We start from the raw sequence: 22,103 nt of genomic DNA, 5'->3' as shown, positions 1-22,103 counted from the left end.
TAAAACTTTTGTAGCGTTAGTTAAGAAGCTGCACATGTGCACGGACAGCCTTTTAAACCAGCACACACGCTCAAATATAAATAAACATAAAGTTTCACCTCTGCATTTTAGCGCAGAGAAAGCTGGAGGAGAAACATCAGTCAGTCAGAGCGACCGAGTTAAAAAGCAAACTCATTTCTCGCCTCTCCGGGCGCCTTCGCTCTAAACGACTGTTCTGCTGCCACTCCTGTCTCCACCATTTTCCTCAAACTTTCATCAAACTTAACTACTCCCTGTCATAATCACCGCCGTCACATCCATGTTAAACAAGGTAACACGACACCAGCCCTCTGCGACTTACAAAAAGAGAAAGACAAGAACAACACTCCCTTTAAATATTCACTTTTACCTTACACGTAATTAAATATTTGAAAAATATCAGGAATGGAAAATTAAAACAGAAAAAGCCCGCCGCCACCTCTATCAATTTATTCCCTCTCTCAGAGTGCATTAGAAACGTCAGATCGCCGCTGGCAAAGACACAGAAAGAGCTCAGTGTGTGTGTGTGACTGTGTGTGTGTGTTTTAAACTCACTTTATAAATTACATTTTGGAGAGCTTTGGCATGCTAATACCTGCCGCCACGGAGAGCAGACAGCGTTAATTATTTCTTATTGGGATCGGCAGAGATTATTTGCATATTTCATTTAGCTGTTATAGATGTTGCAGGTGGAGGGGTGTGTATGTGTGTGAATGTGTGTGTGTGTGGGAGACACTTTTTGTCTCAACAAGTTGTGGATGAAAAATAGAAACGATGGATTCACTGACCGCGTGTTCAGAGGAGCGTTCATTTAGGCTGATTTCAGTGGTTTCAGTGAGCCGCAGCAGATTATCGGTGATAATTGACGACATCAGCTCCAATATCTCACAGCTCTGACGCAAAAAAAGGTCAGAAAACTGTTTTAAGAACCCGAACGTGCTCCACTTTGTTGGACTAAAACACCAATTAAAGCATCATTTATACTCAATTGGCTTCATGAATGGGAGAAAACAAGAGAAAGTGAAACTTTTAGGAGCTGAGGTGTCATTTTCACAAAAACAGGATGAAAGTTAAATGATCATGAATAAACAAAGGGCCTGAGAGGAATGAGAAAACACCTCTTCAGTGGAAAGTATTGTAATGGTTTGGTAATTATTTGATTTTGGATTTTCTAGATTTAAAAGTCAAAATTAAGAAAGCACTCAAGTTATCCACTTATCAAAACATTTTTAGAACACTTTTCCATCCCTATATGTAAACACATCATTGTCTTGACTCCTTTTTAATATTACACCTTTGTCAAAGGTATTCTTTGACATCAAAGAAAAGGTTTAAGCACATGGTACAATGTTTTAAAGTTTGTGAGATGTTTTCGTTGTTTGGGGAATTACTTTTTGTGATTTTTTTTTCTAAACTTTATAATGTTAAAAAAGTATTTTAAATGTATGGGAAATATTTTAGGCTTTTTTTCTCTTTGGTTCTTTGAAATGTTTCTGCATTTCATGAAAAAATTAAATATTTCTTGAAAGTTTTCTGATATTTTGTTAAATTTTGTGAATATTTTTAGCTTTTTGTGAAACTTATTTGATGTTTTTTATGTTTCATAACATTTTAATGTTAAGTCAAATGTTTTTGACTTGCTTGAAATTATGTTTTGTTGGGTGATTTTGTTTGGCAATGTTTTGTTGTGTTTCTTATAAAAAAAAAAAGTGAAAGGTATTTGGATTTTTTTTTCTTTATGTTTGTGATAATGTGAAGTTTTTTCGTTGTTTTGAGATTTTCTGCAGAAGTTTCTGCATTTTGTGAAATGTTTTCAGTGTTTCTTGTTCTCTTATTTTTAATGTTTGCAACAATTTCTGACAGTTAGTGAAATCTTTCTAAAGTTCTGGAAAAAATTGGCTTTTGTTTGAATTTTTTTCTGCATCTCTTTAAATGTTTGTATTTTTTTTTTAAATTTATATATTTTTCATTTTATTTATTTATTTTTATTCATTTTCTGTTTCGTCTGCATTTTCTTGCTTTCAATGTCTTGTAAAAAAAAGTTTTGCATTTTATGGCGTACTTTTGTGTTACATGAATTGTTTTTGTGCTTTAAGTTAAAAATTTGAGCCTGAGCTCAGGACTTGAAAAAAAAACAGCTGAAGCCAAGAAAGTTTTTGCACTGCTTCAAAAATATTGGTTTTGTGGGAAAAATGGTCTCTGCCAGAAGCAAAATACAACAACAGAAGTAGGAGTTTTTAATAATTTGGTTTTAAAGGTTTTTCTTTTCTTTTTTGGAACATATGCATTTATTCGGTTTGAATTAACTCCTTACGTTGTTGTGAATAAGAGGATGACCTCAAAGATGCCTCAGGATTTTGAAAAGGTTGCAGGAAACAGAAGTAGCCTGTAATCTACTTGACATTCAACCATTAAATGGACCCACTGGGAAAGGGAAAGTGAAATATGACTAAATATACAAAGACCATCCTGCCAGTAATTGTTTTTAATCATTCTTGATTCTTTTTCACAAGAAAAGCATCTGTCGTTTACATACTGCTCTTGATGGCAGCGTAAATGACACATCTCTCAACAGTTCATTCTGTTTTTTTCTCTTCTAACTTCAGGGCTCTTATGGAGACACTTAAATGAAAATCAGAGTTGAGGATATTAAACATGTTCAAACTTTATGCATATATTTCTGATCCTTCAAACTTTCATCTCCTGATTTTTTAAAGCTTGAACCTACAGTGATGCTGTGAAACTTCTGCTGCTGTGAAGCATAAAAACCCTCCAGCTGCAAACACTGACTTTATCACTTTAAAACGACCTGGAAATGCAGCTTTGCAGATCTTAAACCAGGGATTAACACCAACACTGAGATTTTTTTAGCACAAATTATCTTGATAGAGTGTCGCTGCGTGGTTAAACTTACTCCCCAAACTTCCCAACTTTAATCTTAATTTATGTAAAGTGCTGTGTGGTGGAGCTCCGGGAGCGGGACGAGCCGTCTGATTGGCTCTATCAGGTATCAGGCAGGAGTCCAACACTTGGTAATTTGATTTAAAAAGCTGGTAATAACCTGAGGTCAATATTTAAATCACTCAGAGGGGGAGAAGAGCCACTCTGCATGTTCACGACGTTTCAATCTCCACGCTCGGAGTCGCCCGGCCTGGATCTCTATCACACTCTAACTCACCCCTCCCCGTGCTCCTCTTTTCTTTCTCTCAGCTCCATCCTGGCCCCATCTTATCCCCCTCTTTCTTTATCAAATCCTGCCTTTAATGCTGTCCACCTCTCTGCCTTAAAACAAACCCATTTCTTACTAATTTTCAGGCTTGTGACCCCAAATATGCCAATGAAAAGATGTCTGTGTCAGAAGTTTTTTAAAAGTTTGAGCTCAGGCAAAGAAAAACACAAGTTTGATTGTTTTTGTTGTTTTTTTCTGAAGGATCTGCTAACTGGTAGCTCACGAACATTGATTAATAAATTCAAAATTTGTGTCACATCTTTAACTAGCTTCCAACGAGCATATTGTGATTGCCGCGTAACACTTTGGTCCTACTTTAATGTTATACTTACTTTCGGCAGACTGTCTGCTACAATTTGGTGCTAGCTGTAGGTTTGTACGATAATTTGTTACCTGACAGTGTTGAAAATTATGATGACCCAGTACATGTTTCATATCCCAGATCTTAGTATCCAGAATATTGCCAGGATCTGGATTGTACTTTTACATATGTGAGAAATTATTGTGGAGTTATAGACGCATATGGTGAAACGGCCCTATCTCACAATGATAAGGAATCCTTTGAAAAAGTCCTGGATCCAGACGGTGATCTAGATCACCTCCAAAATTTAATCACTTCTTCCTCATCCAATTTGGAACATTTCCTGAAAATTGCATCAAGATCTTTTCATTAGTTTTTGAAAAATAAACAAACTCTCCCAAAAACATGACCTCCTTGGTAGAAGTATAGAATCCAAATCACACAGCTCTGTGCAGCAAGCAGTGGAAATTTTTACATTTCATCACACAAAACTGGAGCAAACTGTGTAAATCTGTGAGACTTTTGGGGCACTTTTGCTCTTAAGTTTCATTGACAAAATTTGCTTTGCGAGCTAGACCTTAACATAGAAAAGATAGCGATGGAAAATGATGAGCTGCTTCCGGTGTTAAAAGCTGCTGTAATCCACTCTTGGTGAAAACCTCACAGAAAGAACCCACAGACTGCAGGTTTTTGAGTTGATTTTCCCCAAATTTGCTAAAAACTGAATATTTTTGTACAAAATTATCAGTGATTTGAATTCTGAGTTATTACAATATAGTACCTTCTGTGCATTTAACACAAGCATACTTCATGAGATGAAATTTGAAGTTCTTGTTTTTTCCTCTTTCACCTCTTTGTTTCTTCAAGAATGCAACCTATTCTCCATCTTGTTTTCTTCTTTTGATTCCTTCTTTCTTCACCTTGTTTCCTCCTCTCTTCCCCATCTCCTCCTTTTCTCCCTCCCCATCCTCCTCTCTGACTCCCCTCCCTCCTTCTCTGTGTGGTCTGTGGGTGAAATAGAGGCCTGAGGCCAACAAGCTGTCTCCACTAGCTACACTGATAAGACACACACACACACACACACACACACACACACACACACACACACACACACACACACACACACCATGAGCATTAGTTAATTCAGCTCTGACTGTGTTTGATGCCACCTGAGAAGTCGCAGCTTACCTGAAAAATTTCTCGTTAACAGCATCACAAACAAAAATGTTGACTCGAAAATTTTTCAGAAACAGAAAAAAACAACATGCTCTTTTCATAGCAGAATCTTGATGTGTGTTAAGTGTGTGTGAGTGTGCAGGTGTGTATTTTTGCTTGTGTGTTCATGTCAGTGTGCTCAGGGCTGTTTGGTTCAGCTCCCTAACAGGATCTGTGTCCCCGTGTCCAAAGGAACATGGTCTAATCTCGACCCATCACCTCCCTGCCACCGCGCTCTGAATGACACGCCCCAACCTCCACACCTTACACTCCCCTCCCCCCTCCCCAGGGGAAATGGTACATTCCAGACTGTTGGATGAAAATAATGTTTAAAATATACAGTGAGGCTTGCTTGTTACTGAATGTACATTTCAGCTACTGTCTCTTTAAGAAATATCAAAGCCCTTCAGAACTCGGCATTCCGGAACCTTCTCCGGTGTTTTCATAAAACAAAGTCGTTCTTTTTTTAGAGGCTTTTGAAGCAGTCTCACTTTTTTTTATGTTTGCCTGTTTGTAATCCATGACTGAAAATGAGATTATCAGCGACAGAATTGGTAATTTCAAAACGATACTTCTTGGTATCCATGGTCGGGTTGGATTTTTCTGGAAGAACACAAATTGATTTATGTCATGTTGATCTAGCGGAGTTTAGTAATATGATGTGAGTTGACCATATTTTGGAAAGAGTCACCACTTTCCTACAGTGGGTGATGGTGCTCATGGGAAATGGTGTCTTCATCCCAGAAAACCACTATGGTTTATGGCCACAGATATCACGGCAACCAACGCCAGGGATAGTCCTCACAGAGCCTTTAAAACAACGAATTTTCCTCTTTTAAGAAGATATACCAACTTGTGATGTCACAGATTGAACCAAATTTCTCAGTAAAGTTGTAAAGAATCGATGAGATATGTTTTTAAAAAAAATAAAATAAAAACCACAGGTGTCACGGCAACCAACGTCTGGGATAGTCCTCATAGAGCCTTTAAAACAACAAATTTGCCCCTTTTAAGGAGATTCACCAACTTGTGATGTCACAGATTGAAGCAAAATTCTCAATGAAGTCGTAAAGAATTGATGATGTTTGTGTTTTAAAATAAAATAAAAGCCAACAGCTGAGACGCTGGAGAAAGATTCAGATTCAGCTGCTGTCACCGAGAACATTCATTCATCTCCTCAGAGTGTGTGTGTGTGTCGGAGTGTGTGTGTGTTCCCGACTCAGTCCAATCCCCTGTAATGTGACAGACAAATCCCACTAAGCTGTTAAATATTACACTGCTTTCACACTCGTATTAAACACCTTTCTACCTCTCCTGCACGCTCTCTCTTTCAGCGTTCACTCACCCAGCCGACACACACACACACACACACACACACACACACGGATACACACACATTCGCAGACAAACCCTCAACCTTTACCTTTATCTTCAATATGCAAAAAAAAGCACTACAGACGTCACTTGAAAATCTTCACACAAGCACAACAAATCTTTAAAATGCAGCGACACACCACAAAAGTCACATAGCACACTACTCTCGTAAGACACACACATACACAGCCACCCTCAGAGTGTGTGAGTGTGTGTGTGTGTCCTAATCCCTGGTGCTGGCCATCTTGTCAGAGCGTTATATTTGCTGGTATCAGTGTATCTTCTCCTCACCGCCTAATCCCACCACCTCGGCTCTGATATTTCCTGACATTTACATGAATCGCCCCTCTCCAGACGGACGGACAGGGTGACGGACGGATGGAAGGGAAGGAAGACGGGATGGGGGAGGGATGTCAAGATAGAGGGAGAGATGGAGGAGGAATAAAGGCAGTGAGAGATTGTGTGGATTCAAAGATCGATGTTGGCTTAGATGAGAGAGGATGAAGGGATGGATGAAAGGATGAAGGAGAGATAGTTGGAGGACAGACAGACAGATAGATGATCACACAAAAAGATGGACATCATGACCCAAAAGTGAAGCCTAAATTCTAGATCTCCTCTCCTGACAATAAGTGTCATAAACCCCGCTTCCTGTATGGTAACAGATGGGGCATGGTTCAAACTTTAAAACTATAATACACACCAGATAAATGCCCTTATAAAAAAGTTACTGCCATTATAATTTGCTCCCATCATGATGATTTATGTCCAAACGTTTGTTTTCTTTAAATAGTTTAGTTCGAATTTGAGATGCACAACATGGATTTTTAAGTCGACACCCCTAACTGATGAAAACATGCTCCTGACAGCTTGTGATATGAATACAGATTACTTTAAACATCTTTTTTTTTAAGAGTAACTAAGGCACACCTGATCATAATAAAAGGCAAAAAAAGAGTGCAAAATTGCACATATAAAACAAGAAAAGCACTCAGAGAGCACTGACCTCCACCAAGCATATTGTGATTGTCACCAACACTTTAGTCCTACTTTAATGTTATACTCCCTTTCAGCAGACTGTCTGCTATTTGGTGTTAATTGTAGGTTTGTATGATAATTTGTTACCCGACAGTGTTGAAAATTATGATGACCAGGTTGATATTTCATATTCCAGATCTTAGTATCCAGAATATTGCCAGGATCTGGATCATACTTTTACATCTGTCAGAAATTATGGTGACCTTGTCTTGTATTGTTTTGCAAAGCAATCCGACCATTTATGGTGGAGTTATATTCACATATGGTGAAAACAGCCCTATCTCACAATGATAAAGAATCCTTTAAAAAAAAATGCTGGACCCAGACAGTGATCCAGATCACCTCCAAAATTTAATCACTTCTTCCTTATGCCGTTTAGAACATTTCCTGAAAATTTCATCAAGATCTGTTTGTTAGTTTTAGAGTTTTAGAGTTTTGTGTTGATATGCTGAAGAACATAAGACATTTCCTCACTTTGATTTATTATAGAAAATATGACTGATGCTGAAATGCTGCAAGGTTTTTGAATAAGTAAATTCGCCCTGACCAAGCAGCAACCTCCTGCCTATACACATGAAGCAATGAGGAAGTGCTAAAAACTGCTGTTCTTGGAGTGTCCACTTGAGGTTAGCTTCAGAACTACCAAAATACCACATACACACCATGCCAGAAAAATACTTCTTTTACAGCAGGAAAAAAAAGAACATGTTTACAGACTGGTTAAAAAATGACTTAAACCTGAATAGCTAATTCCACTAAGAGCACACACACACACACACACACATTGTACAGGGAGTGATTTTTTTCTGTCTTGACAGTTTTGAAGATATCAAGATCACAAGTTTACCACATCGGTGGCAGAGCTCACCTGACTGACAGATGAGCACCCTATAAATGTTAGTGAGGAGTTTCAAAGCCCACCCTGTTTCCAACATGGCTTCCACCAACAATTTGCTTCAAAATTCTGTTTCAGAAACAGACCAGTGATGTCACAGAGACTACATTCATGCATTATGAAGCCAAGGGCCCTAACATCAATACTGCCCACCTGTGGTCAATCAACAAGAAGCAAGCTTGCAGAGACTACAAGTAGTGTATAAAGATGCTTTAAGTAAAATAATAAAAATGATAATAAACAGACCTTAATGGTGCTGTACAGGGTACATTTGTGGCTGCGTGTGGAAATGCTTAAAGCTCAAAAGAAGAATCTGATGCTTCTTACGTCTGGAAAGTTGCAGAGACTCAGGATACTGTTCCTAATACAACATTAGCTGCTGACAGCCTTAGTCTTCTGATTGGAATTTTCTGCTGCTCTCGAATCCAAACTATGGCACTCCCCACTTTATTGGGGCACAAATGCTAGCTGCAGCTCTTGCTTCATAAAAATATCTTGGTCGCAACAACAAACTTTGGGGCAGTATAAAGGCATTAATCTCTGAATACCAGCAGAACTTCTTTTGCAAGTTGCAATCATGCTATCTAGTAAAACAGGGAAAAACTTCCATGTTGATGACACCATTTTTACTCTTTTGTCAGCTTGACTGTATAATAAATGCATCTCTGTGACATCACTCATCCGTTTCTGGAGCTCAGTTTTGACGCCTATCATAGTGGGTCTTATATTGAAATGCTAACTCAACCTAACTTTGTTTGAGCTAAGATAAGGTAAAGAAGGGCATAAGTTTGATACCTTAATAATTACTATATGAAAACTGTATATTTTAAGACTAGAAGTTTTTCATGCTGTAGCCGTGCTTGTTCGTCTTCTCTCCTGTTTATAATGCATCACATACTGCCACAAGACAACTTTAATCTGTTGTTTTAATTCTGACTAAAATGGTATCTCTGGAATAATAATTCATAAAATTAAAATATCCACTTCATCAAGCTCATCTAACAGCCTGATATGTACAGCATGTCGTGCATTACAACACTGCATGCACTTCAGTTTGACCACATTAGCAAACATCAGCCTCGGTCAGTGTCTAATGAGTATATCTGTATTTAAAATCTGCAGACAGATAACTTTATGCCTTTGCATTGAGGGAACTGTTGCTGCGTGATATAATTATTTATGAGTGATGATATTGTGTTGTGGATAAATGTGTCGAACATCTTATATATTCAGCAGAGATCAGCAGCCTGCAGAGCTGCACTCACATTCAGTAAATTGCATGCTAACTAACTGGAGCCGCGTGTGAAATATGTCATTTGCTTCTGCTCTTAATTGCACTAAAAATGAAGATTAAGAGGATGAATTATTGATACAAGTTGGTATTTAATCTTTTGTAATGAATAGTGGATCTGCTGCTTATAAATATTGTACGAGGTCTCATAATTTGATAAATTTATTCCAATTTGCCCTTTTATTTGCCCTTTAGTCAAGGTTACATTCATTTAAACACACACACTCTCTCTCATACACACACGTGCACACACATGTGGATGAAAATACCTCCACAGAACTGAAAACACACACTTACACACCTACACACAAATGAACAACTCTCTGCCTTTAGTCATTCCTGTATCATGCTTTATACTTTTTAACCAACACAGATAAACAAAAACACACACTCTCACACACATTCACAAGATGACCGTGGTTGACCTTGCAGCCCGCCCTCCTCCCCCTCAGTGTCTGTGGCGGTGTAATTAGGCCATGCATCTGATTGTCATTAAAGAGCACGAGCAGATAATGAACACACAGTAAAGCTGCATTCAAGGGTTTTTACTGCGCAGATTATTGCTTACTTCCTCCACAGCACCGTCCAGATGACTCAAAATGACACTTCACAGTGACAAAGAGCAAGTTTCTGCGTGCTAAGAAAGGGTGAGGTTTCCAAACAGGCCGTAGGTACGACACTGAAGTCAGTGAGCAGTAAACGTGTCGTATTCTGTGAATAAGAGCCCTACAGTGAGTTTATTTTTTTGGCAGATTGATAAAATTACGTAGCTTTTTGAGATAGTAATCCTTAGGTATTAGGGTCAACTATGCTTTAAATTGTCACACCCATTTTTTTGTAAAGGTTTTGCTAAACGCAGAATTTGGACAAAGTCTCCGTGACCTCACCCATCTCTTTCTGATATGTGACGCATGAGATCCTTGCGGAAGAACACATGAGGCTTTATGCTTTTCAACACCCTGCGCGGCGTCCATTGGTGTCCATTCCCAAACTACAGGGGGCAGTATATCACAAACAAATGTCTACCAGAGTTCTAATCTAGAGATGAAGAAGTCTGGCTTTGTTTACAACACATTTACATATCTATCCTGGAGACTTTTCCCGGTTCTTTTAACCAATTTCTCTTCTGGCCGCAATTTCACGCCATGAATTATTTACCACTTGGTTATCACGGTGTTGTCTAAATGAAGAGTCATACTGATGCCTGTATTCTTGCACTTTGACCACTTCTGCCATCTTGTCCCTGCGACCTCATCCGGCAGGTTTGAAATTTTCGAGAATGCGCAGCGTGGAAATTTTCTGCGCGAAAAGGACCGTACATATAGCCATGGGTGCAAAAATTAGGTCATTTGTCCACACAAAGCCACGCGGACCCCGTGGACGTGTCAAGCGTAAATCAGCCATAAAGCCGTGGGGCTTTAGCGTCTTTGCTACAGTGTGCCCACCTGTCCTGTCCAGCTATGTCCTTATATGGGCACAACTTGTTAATTGAAAGATTTCGGAAATTACAAGTCTTGAAAAAAAAAAAGAACAGCCTTTCATAGTTTGTGTGTTGTGAAAGAAATAAGTTATTAAGACCAAAGCCATTTTTTAACCAGGCAGTAAACACATGGTCAAGGTCTGCTGTTTTAAAGAGATGTATATGTGGTTCCTTTGTTTCTGCAGCCAGCCTCTAGTGGACACTCAAAGAACTGCAGTTTTCTTTTAAAATCTGCAAAGGCTTCATATTTCAAGACCAGAGATTTTTCACTTGGTATATTTACTTGATTTAAATAAAAAGTGTGCCAGTGGAGAAAGTTTGGTTTTTAGTGTAAAGCTCCAGCTTGGTTCACATGAAATGAGATTTTAGCTGAGTTTTGTGCTGAATTTGTCATGAACACCCTGCTCCTTCACTTGAGTCCTGGTTTTTGTTTTTCTTCATCTTCAAGTCACCTAAAATGAGCTCTGAATCTGACTTCTGGAGCCTTGTTCTTGCCTCTCATTCCTGAAGACCCGACATCTTTTGTTTGGACTGACTGTAAACCCCTCACTGAATTGTTTGTTAGTTTTTTTAAGAGGACTGTGACTTCCGCTACTCAATTTGAATTGAACTAAAAACTTGGACTCTCCCTGAATGAAACAGACGATCGCTCTGGTTACCTCTGAAAACTCAGGGAGCCATTTTGGCTGTTATCTCCCTCAGATGGAGGAACTTGCAGGTTTTGCACTTCACTGTTGGTTTAGGTTCATTGTTCAGCTGCCCAGAACAAACATGATGTGAATAATTTAAAATATCAGAGAAGTTCGAGCAGCATCAGAGAAATAATTCAGCAGGTTCACACCTCAGCTTGTTGTTTGGAGGTTTCACGGATCAAAGCTTTAAGTGCAGAGGGAGATCCGCACAGATAATGAACGGACTGTTAATGTGCTGCGGCCAAGCAGCTAATGGACACACACACATAAATGAAAACACGAAGAAAACACATTAACAGAAATACACTTTCACTGTGCGCACACATACACACACATACACACACACACACACACACACACACGGAGGTGGAAGCTGGCTAATGGCTGTCACTGTTGACTGATCACAGTGATCAGGCTGCTGCAGCTCTAATTGCAACTAAACAATGTGAAAACAACCAGAGTCAGGTCTGCAGGAGGAGGAGAGAAGAGGAAGAGGAAGAGGAGAAAAAGACAGGAATAACTGATGAAATGAGACAGAGGAGAGGAAATCAGACTGAAGAGGAAGGGATGAGAGGGAAGAAGAAGAGCAAAGAAAAAACTTCAATTTGAAAAACAAATGTGAGGAAAACTGACACTTCATTTCAGCTACTGTCTTTATATGAATCATGAAAGCCCACTGAAACTCAGCATTCTGGAATTCCCATGCAACAAAATCACGTTTCTGTTTTTAAAATGACAAACTTGCACTTTTGAGGAAATTCACCAATTTGTGATGTCACAGTTTGCGTCAAATCTCGTCTTCATTTAACTGAAATCTCTTTAAACTTTTTAAACAAGCTGCCCAAAGTCTTCTTCTGAAATTACTCCAACACGCCTCTGCCTTCGAGTTTGAAACTTTAACCACATTCACTCTGCAAAGAAATGTAATCTTATTAGAGATATATATGGATAGAGATATGGATTTTTTGGGGCCAATACCGATATTGATTATTAGTAGGAAAGGAGGCTGATAACTGATATCTGAAGCCGATTTTGAACACGAACTACAACACTTAACTGCAATCAAATGCCTTCAAGCATATGTTTATTAAACAGCTCCCACACATAGCAGCATGTTTTATAAAGTTGAATGAAAACTTTTTAAAAAAATGCAAACGTTTTCTACGGTAAATAAGTTTTCAAAAATTTCTATGTGACTGCAATAAAAACTGGACAGAATTGAGTTTGTGCTGCCTTTCACAGGTATGTCATGCAGTTTAATTTTTTTTTGTTTGATATCACATGACTGATTTTAAATGACCATCTAGGGCTTCCATAGTGTAGACGGGGAGAAATTCTGTGCAGAGAAGCATCAGAGTCAAAACAACACAGTTATAAATGGGTTTCATATTGGCGGTTGGATTAAAAAAAAGGCCGTTGCTGGTATACGCAAAAATGCCAGATATCAGCCCCGATAATCGGCCCGGCTGATTATCAGTCTATCCCTAAATCTTATCATGTGTTTTTGTCTTAATTTTAGTTGAAAATGTCTTTTTAGACTAAATATGACCCACATTTGTCTGGCTAGTCCACAAAAATATCTTTTCTTAAGTTATTCAAAGACAAAAATGAGGTCTGAATGCTTGCAACTAGTGAAAAAAAATCTGCCAATCGAAGAAGAGAAAAGTTTCTTGTACGAAAACATTATTCTAGATTCAAGCAAAATTTAGAGCAAATTTTTTTTATTCCTTTGGTAGGTTTTTTGTACTTTTTACCAGCAATTCAGACCTCATTTTGTCTTTAAATAACTTAAAACAAGACATTTTTTCTGAACTGATGAGTTGAATGTGGCTCATATCAAGTATAATAAGACATTTTTCACTTAAAATAAGACAAAAACACTTGATAAGATTTTTTTTGCATTGCAGAATTGACATCCCACATTTAAACTTTTTTTTTTTTTTGGTAACTTACAAAAAATATATATATAAAAATGAAACTAATAACCAAATAAACATGTAAAGGATGAAGAAAAGAGGCTGCAAAACAGCATTCAAACAGCATATTCTTCAGAAAGTATGCAAGCTGAATGAGAAACTTTTTTTAAACACTTTTTAAGAGTAGCTCCAGAGAACAACATTAATTCTGGATCCTTAAAGATCTCCAAGAAAACAAAGGAGATCTCTTTTATTTCATTTGGCCATTGCAAAACTTTTCTCAGCACATCATCACGTCAGATAGAAGTTGAGCTCAGGTCTCTTGGGAAGAAAAAAAAGCCATCACATCATCATTTTTTAATAACCCAGTGTTTAAAGCAGAAAGAGTTTCCCGGAGCTCACACACATACACAGACTCACACAGCAGTGATGAGATGTGACTGACAGCACATTTGCAAAGAGAGGAACAGAGAAGGAGATTACATCTAATTAGCCAAGTCCAGCCAATTAACCAGCAGCCAATTAGAACTGAGAAACCAATCAGGATGCTAATTGGCACCCCATGCAAACATTACAAAGAAGTTTACCAAGTGTCAGCGAGTGTGTGCGTGTTGGTGTGTGTGATAGAAAGGGAAAGAGAGAGAAGGATAACAGGGATCATCGGAGAGGAAATGGAAGGAAACAAACCAAACAAACAAAAAGCAGATGATCCAAAAGATTCAAAGCGAAATCCGAATAAAACCAAAATTATTCTTTTTACCTGGAGGGCGTCAGATGGGCACGGAGCCTGCCGATTGGCCGCTGGGTCTCCCATGGGGTGAAAGGCCTCGTACGATTGGCTGGAATAGAGGAGGCGGGCCTGGATGCAGCGGAGGGCACGGAGCATCCAGCCATGTTGGCGCCGGATCTGCCGCTGGAGTTGATCCCATTGGCTGGAGACCATATGGAGGATTTCCTTCAGACCTGGAGGGTGAGAGACGAGAGGATGAACCAGAGAGAAGGGAACAGAGAGGAGAGGAGAGAAAGAGGGGGAAAAACAGCAAAGCATGGGCTTGAATCGAATTTTCAAACTGATTTCACACAAACTTGTTTGCTGTCACTTTAAAGACAAAATGCTGCCAGAAGCGGGAGTGGCGAGAAACTGGTTTTGAAGTTTTCCCTCCTTTTTTCATTTTAGAGCTTCACAAAAACACACCTCCAGAAGTTTTCCCACTTTTACATGAAATGCAAATTTAATCCATGCTGTCATGTGAATTTATGAAGCTCAACATCACCCGAGAATCACATTTTGACTGTATTGTGTAACTGGGTGGAGGAACTGTAGCTGTAAACCGAAGTCACACTGCAAAAAACTGAACTCTTATCAAGTGTTTTTCTCTTATTTTAAGTAAAAAATGTCTTGTTATACTTGATATGAGACACATTCAACTCATCAATCCAGAAAAATGTCTTGTTTCAAGTTATTTAGAGACAAAAATGAGGTCTGAAATGCTTGTACACCGGAAAAAAAATGAAATCTTATTAAGTGTTTTTGTCTTATTTTCAGTAGAAAATGTATTTTTTGATCGGATTTGAGCCACATTCATCTGACCAGTCCAGAGATTTTCTTGTTTTAATTTATTTAAAGACAAAAATAAGGGTCTGAATTATTTGAAACAAGTGAAAAACAAATCTGCCAAGGGAATAAGAGAAAAGTCACTCTAGCTAAAGTTACTCTAACCGACACTTTGAACACCGACACACGCCTTTTCATTCTCCTACCATCAGTCACTCATTCACACACGTAAATTGTCCTCTTGACTTATCTTAAATATCTTATTAATTCATTCAACAGCCCACTCAAATGTACAACCGGCCGCTTCATGCGCACTGCTAATGTGCTAATTTCCCTGATTTCATTCAGAGGTTTGATGATGACGATACTGTGATTTGATTGGTTTGAGGCCAAAGACAAGGCGGCTTCCCTTGACACAGTCTTGGCCAATCACAGGTGAGCAGTGTCATGACCGCAGCCTCATCTGATTGGTTAATCGTTTTTGTTTTTTTTCACCAAGGGACGCCAACTCGGCTTGGCCTACATGCAGACAACAGTGTGCAATATCTTATTTTCACCACTCATTTGCCACATAACATTTAGGATGGCGCTGTTTTAACATCGTAAAATGCTCAATAATTAGAGGAGAGAAATAAGGAAGTGAGGACAGTGAGGAAACACAGAAGAATTATCAAAACTGTTAAAAGGAGTATTTTCATTAAATCACAGCTACAGTCTGAAAAAAGAGAGGAAGCATGGCTTCCATTGGCCTCCAGAAGAAAATGCCACTGGATGGAAGGATACCTCCCCACTTTCGATTTCTCACTGAGTAAGAGATGTACTTGTTAATCTGAAACGTGAAAAGATGAGATGCACACTGCATGGTTCTGAAAAGAAACTGAATGAAATCTGGAGATCTTTCCTGACATTCTTCAGCAAACCCTCCACACTTTTACAGGAGTAAATAGTTTATTGTCTTTGCTTTGGCCCTTGACACACTCTATTCTACGACTTGGTCATGCTGCTTCTGGATTTTACTTATTTGTTATTATTTTTTTTCCTTTTTTAAACTTCTTTTATATTTATTTGTTTAATCTTTTCTATATCTATTCATTTTAGTTTTTTTTTTTTTTTTTACCACTAAGTGCCTTAACAGAAAGTTTTGTATCTCAGCTGTCAACAGAGTGTTCCCAAGTAGTGAAAAGTCTTTATGTGGGAGTGACAGCAGGGAGTGCAACAAGAAAGCAAGATTTTAGTTATCGCAGTGTAACAAGTGAAAAAACCTGCTAATGAAACAAAGAAAAAATTGTTCGAAAATTTGCTTAAAACTAGAATAATGTCTTAATACAAATAACTTTTCTCTTGTTTTATTGGAAGACTTTTTTTCACCTGTTAAAAGCAATTCAGACCTAATTTTTGTTTGGAATGACTTCAAAATAAGACATTTCTCTGGACTGATCAGGTGAATGTGGCTCATATTAAGCCTAAAAAGACATTTTCTTACTGGAAAAAGACAAAAACACTTGATTAGATTTCAGGTTGTTGGAGTGCAGCAACAGCTCAGCTCAGAGCCCCTCATTAAAGAGTCACATTATCTCAAATTAACTGATTTGAACACCTGACGTGTTGTTTTTTTAACATTTATTGTGATGATAATCTTTGGCTTTGGAACAATGTTTGACACCAACCTTGATCTCTTTCTCTCCTTTTGCTGTCTCCAGCTCTGCTCTGATTTAGGAAAATATAAAACTATATTGAATGTTTCTCTCCCTGCCAGCCACTTTCTGCCCGCTGGCTTTTCTATCTCTACGTCTCCATCTCATTCTTTGTCTCTATCTCTCTCAGCCTCTCTTTGGGCTACATTCATATGAGCTCTCCTCTCTGAAGGTCACTCTGTTAATCCAAATATTAATAATGAATGGGACAGAGTCAGAGCCCGGTTATGGCTACCTGTGTGTGTGTCTGTGTGTGTGTTTGAGGGTGAATTCTCGTATTGTGAGTGTGTGTCAGATGTGGGCGTGAACGAACCTGATTGGTGGGAGGGGATGATGGAGAGGAGAGCGCGGCCTTCTTCCATGATGCCGTCCTTCAGAGCACTGTGACTGTCCACGTTGAGCTTGAAACTCTGAAACACACAAAGATTATCGTCACTCAAAGGTAGAGTCTGCAGGAATTCCCTAAAAAATAAATTTCAACTTTCACATAAATAATCCAGCTCAATTGTCACTTCTGGGCCTCTAAACGTGTCAGTGCCTGTTTCTGCCTCAATGTTTTTGTTGTTTTTCTGGGAAGGGAGTAGACGTTGTTACATCAGCCAATTATGGCCCATCCATTGCGAAGTGGAAGAAGCCAATCATAGCAGCTCCATAGTGGATGTAGCACAGAGCAAGAAAAACACAACCCAAGTAAGATTCAACGCCAAACAAAAAAAGGTTTTTTTCATAACCGAGGGTGAGGCTTGGCACGACTTTTACTTGGTTTCAGGCAGGAGTTAGCTTTCTGCTAACCAGGTATGTGTCAAATACCTGTGATTAGCTTGTGCTAAGTCAGGTGCACAGCTCTTAAGTCTCTCCCACATAGAAACCCAATGCTCGAGGTGGTTGCTGGGTTAGTAAGTGTGTTCACATAGACACGGTTGGAGGCAGTGGGTGTGTGCTGCCGCTGGCACTGAGCCAAGGAGGAGCAGCCTAGTTTGAATGTTGTTTTTACAAACAAGTAACAGTGCTATGAGGAGGATCTGTTTGAAGTGAACTGCCCCACTACCTTCTGGCCCAGAGTCTCACACACACTGTTGAGAAGGTATGATTTTTGACAACACGTGTGTTTGTTTTAAAATCAAATGGAGATTGGATCAAAACTAATTTACTTTGTTCGGGACAACTTTTTACTGGATACAACGCACTGAGGTAAGGTATTTAACAGTACAGTTACGTAGCGCTACGGTTTGAAATATGACAAGTAGTTTAGTAGTTGTCTATATTTAGCACAGCTGACAGCCTGGTGCTTTAAGACATATCCGTAAAATATCCGTGAAATCCTGGTTAGCTATGTCCTGCCAGTCATCTACCAAGCAGAGCTAACGTAACCTCACTCTTCATTTTATTGATAGACTCTCAAGTGACTGTGGGTTGGAATCAACATTATCATAAACAGCTTAGCTCCTCTGATATAGAGTGATACAGCCTTAGGTAGAGGCTAATTAGCTTGTCTCCTGCTTAGCTTTATTCTGCTCTTCTGTCCCTTTTCTGTCTGACAGTTAGGCTCTTGTGTCCACCATCACTTCAAAATTAATCACAGAATTTGTTTTCAGCAGAGAAAAACAAGGATCTCTCTTCTCTGTCAGTCGCGTGGTGTTGTCATAGAGACCTAGACGCGCCGTAAATCAATCCTGTCCCGCCCGAGAAACTATGAAGTAGCTACGAAGTAGCATTTCCAAATTACTTATTTAGGTGTTAACATCATCATTTTAAAGTGTGGCTTACCATCAGGCATATATCTCAAACAGAGACTTTTTTTTAAATCACTTAGAAACTCCTCACCGCCCCTTTAAAAACAATGGGAGTACACAAAGTGTAGGAGCAGCTATTGGAGAAAAACCAACAAACAGCTGAAGCTTATCAGGTCTGAAAGCAGCTCTTTTTCCTCACTTAAAGCCGTCCATAGAGAAGACAGGAGGAGGCAGGGATAACATAAAGAAATCAACATACTTTATGTAATGTAAACAGAAGAGAGGAACAGAGGACTGCTGTTAAAAAAGGAGGAAAAGAGACAGACAGATGGATGAATGGATCATAAACAAAGAGATGGATGGATGGATGATGGAGGCTCAGAGCAGCCTGAGGCAGTGTTGGAAAAACACTCCAGTCAGATCTATGAACACCACTTCAGCCTTTTGTGTGTGTGCGTGTGCGTGTGTGTGTGTGTGTGTGTGTGTGTGTGTGTGTGTGTGTGTGTGTGTGTGTGTGTGTGTGTGTGTGTGTGTGTAAGCCTCAAGGTGCTCAGTCCTCAACACTTAACCACTTCTGACATCCTGCTGTGCTGCTGTGGGAAATGTTACACACACATACACACACAGCTCTCTCTGGATCCTGCTGTAAGTGTGTGTGTCTGTGTGTGTGCATGCTTGTCTCTCAGTGATGTATTCTGATCAGCTGATCTTAAAAGAGATCAAAGCATCAGTGGAAATGCAAAAGTGGGAAGATTTGGTTAAAGTGTGCATTGTTCTACAAAAACCTCCAAAAAACCTGTCTCACACTAAAAACGACTTCTCGTTATTTCCGCCAGTTTTGTTTTTTTAAATGGCGTCTTTTGTTTAAGTGTTTTTTTTTTCCCTTTGTGCAGCTCGGTTCAGCCTGTGGACGGAGACAGACAGTCCACTGCAGTGAGGGATGGACGGGCGACGGCATCAGTCAACACATGACAAGGTCAGACCTCCACACCACCAATATTTATGGAGCTGGATACACCGACACACACACACAAAAGACGGATAGGTACCTCAAACACACAGGTACGCTCACAAAAAAACACACACGCTCTGAATCAGTCAGTGGGGAGGGAAAGAAAGTCTTGGGACAAAAACTAGATTCATTTCATTTAGAGTTACTTCTTTTTTCTTTTAAACTTGCTGTCTAAGTGCTAATGAGTTAGCATCTGTCCAAGTTCATACAAATTTCAATTTATCACACCACAAACACTTTTCCAAAGAGCCCATGCAGCAACCTCCACTACAGAGTCTGTTTTTAATGCAGAGCCGCCTGAGAGCTTGAAGCTCACATCCATCCAGGATGCCAACAGATGCTATGAGGAGGATCCATTTTAATTGCACTCCTTCGCCACCTTCTGGCCCAGAGTCTCCGCACACACAATTTCTTTGGGGAGGTTTGTGTTTTGAAACTAATTGGAGATCAGAATCGAAAAAAAAAATTCTTTGTTGAAGACGACTTTTTACTGGATACAATGCGCCGAGGTAAGGGACTTATCAGTACAGTTACATAGCACTACGGTTTGAAACATGACATCAAGCAAACGTTGTAGCAGCCGGCTATATGTTAGCGATATCTGCAGCCTGGTGCGACAATGTAACTGTAGGTTAACATGACAACAAGCAAACGCTGTCAGTTTAGCAGCTGTATATGTTAAGCGCAACTGACATCCTGGTGCTTTAAGTCAAGTAATGTGTAAAGTCAGTAAATTCTGGTTAAAGGCTAACTAGCCTTAAGCTCAGGCTGTATCTCTCTCCTGTTTAGCTTTCTTCTGCTCTTCTGTCCTTTTTCTGTCTGACGGTAAGGCTCCTGTGTCCACCATCACTACAAAATTAATCACAGAAATTGTTTTAGCAGAGAAAAACACGGATCTCTGTGTTTCATCTCACTACTAAACTTCATCTGCCAGCGTGGTGTTATCATAGAGATCTAGACGTGCCGTATTTCAATTCAGTCCTGGTTGACTCGAACTGGAAGCTAAGAAGTAGCAATTTGAAATAACCTGTAACCAACAATATTGGGGCTGATAATCTCATTTTAAAGTGTGGATTACCATCAGGCATATATATAGAAGGGAGACTTTTTCAAGATCACTTTAAAAGGGGCTGTGATGAAACCCCGTAATTTTTTAGATTTCGTGCTGAGGAGCATCATTCTTAAATTGTTTAAATATCTGATCTTGACAACACTGAAAATGAGGAGAATCTCACTGTCTTTTTTGAGAAAGAATAAAAGTTTAAAAAAATGAATTTGCTCATGCAGTCTCTCACAGAACGGTGACCCTCTGTTTTGATGTTCCAGACTCAACTTTTTTCAAACATCAGATACTGTTGTTGCTCTACTTTTAGCTAAATAAAATGTTTATATGATTTGCAAACCATCAAAAGTGTACAGAAATTTTACACAGAGCCCAATTCTTTGGAAGTGTGACATGAGAGACTCTAATGGGGACACTTTAAACCCCAAAGCTGATGACTTCTTTTTCAGTCAGGCAAAAAAAAAAAAGCTTAGCTCATCTTAGGACTGGCCCCTCAGTGCTGTCAGAGTCAGTACCTCGCGTCACCCACTGTGCGACACTAGACTGAGTTGAGTCTCCTGGTTCGGTCACATCTCCTGAAGCAGCTCTAACGGACGTGAGCCGATAGCATTGACACTGTCCTTTACGTATTACATTTCACAGATAAACAATAAACTATCACTTTGAAAACGCAAACAATCAGCTTTATCTCCCCACAACGCCCCCAAAAACACATTCATACATCAATATTATCCAAATAAAACACCACTGTCTGCATTCTGCAATCATTACTGCCCCGCAAACGTCGTAAATTACTTCAAATCTCACGGCTGATTGAGTAATTTTACAGACTCAGCCGCCACTCTGCCCAACATCATTTCCAGATAAGCTGTTGAAAAAGCTCAAAGCTAATAAACATAAAGTACATTTATCAGCGCTACAGAAAACACAGCGTGACTGTCTGCGTCTCTGGGATAGGACCGGCTGATGTTAGGAATGAATTAGGTTGTGCAGATTAGCCGGGCTATCGGGGAGCGATCGTATTTCAGAGCCTTATTCCACGAGCGATTCAGCTCCGTTTCCTCTGTTTAATATATGGAGAGCATAGAATCGATAAGAGTAGAACAGCCAGCCATCAATCACACCATGATAAGGCATGCAGAGCATGCTTTTATGCACGGCAGACAGCAGGCGGTAATAAGAGGCTGTGTGTATGTATTTATGTGTCTGAGAGACAGAGAGGGAGAGGAGAGTGTGTGTGACAGAGGGAACAGACAGGAGGACAGTGTGTGTGTGATTTGATGCTGTTCCATTAAAGTTGTGTTGTGCATTTATTTTATAAAGGATGTTATTAAAGTAATCAAAATAGCCAAGGTAGACAAGCAACTCCACTGTACAGTAAAAACTATTTGTTTAACTGCAGTGTTTAAACCAGAGGTGCATCCCTCACCTTTTAGCCACTAGACTTAATTGACTGAAAACATTACTTTATACTTATAAGGTCAGGAGTTATTGATCTACCAAATACCTGACAGGCAATTTTGTTAATTATATTTCATGACTTTGTTTTTTATCTTTTGGTAACTACGGATCTGCAGCATGTATTTTTCATGTATCT

The 22,103-nt window shown here is 39.3% G+C and overlaps 1 protein-coding gene across 1 annotated transcript in view; it reads right to left on the bottom strand.

Annotated features, from left to right (window-relative positions):
- Positions 1-22,103, bottom strand: part of akap6 (A kinase (PRKA) anchor protein 6) — a 206,648-nt gene that overhangs the window by 123,052 nt on the left and 61,493 nt on the right. The window contains exons 12-13 of the mRNA XM_074692188.1: positions 17,012-17,108; positions 14,210-14,412 (exon numbers count right to left, since the gene is read on the bottom strand). Coding sequence (XP_074548289.1) covers positions 14,210-14,412; positions 17,012-17,108 — 300 coding nt within the window. The remainder of the gene's footprint in view (positions 1-14,209; positions 14,413-17,011; positions 17,109-22,103) is intronic.

Source organism: Halichoeres trimaculatus, unplaced genomic scaffold (assembly GCF_033239565.1).
Source record: "Halichoeres trimaculatus isolate MK-OKI-2021-1 unplaced genomic scaffold, fHalTri1.1 fHalTri1_scaffold_17, whole genome shotgun sequence".
Classification (NCBI taxonomy): Eukaryota; Metazoa; Chordata; class Actinopteri; order Labriformes; family Labridae; genus Halichoeres; species Halichoeres trimaculatus.
The sequence above is the reverse complement of the archived record's forward strand: the minus strand, read 5'-3'. Positions and strand labels throughout refer to the sequence as shown.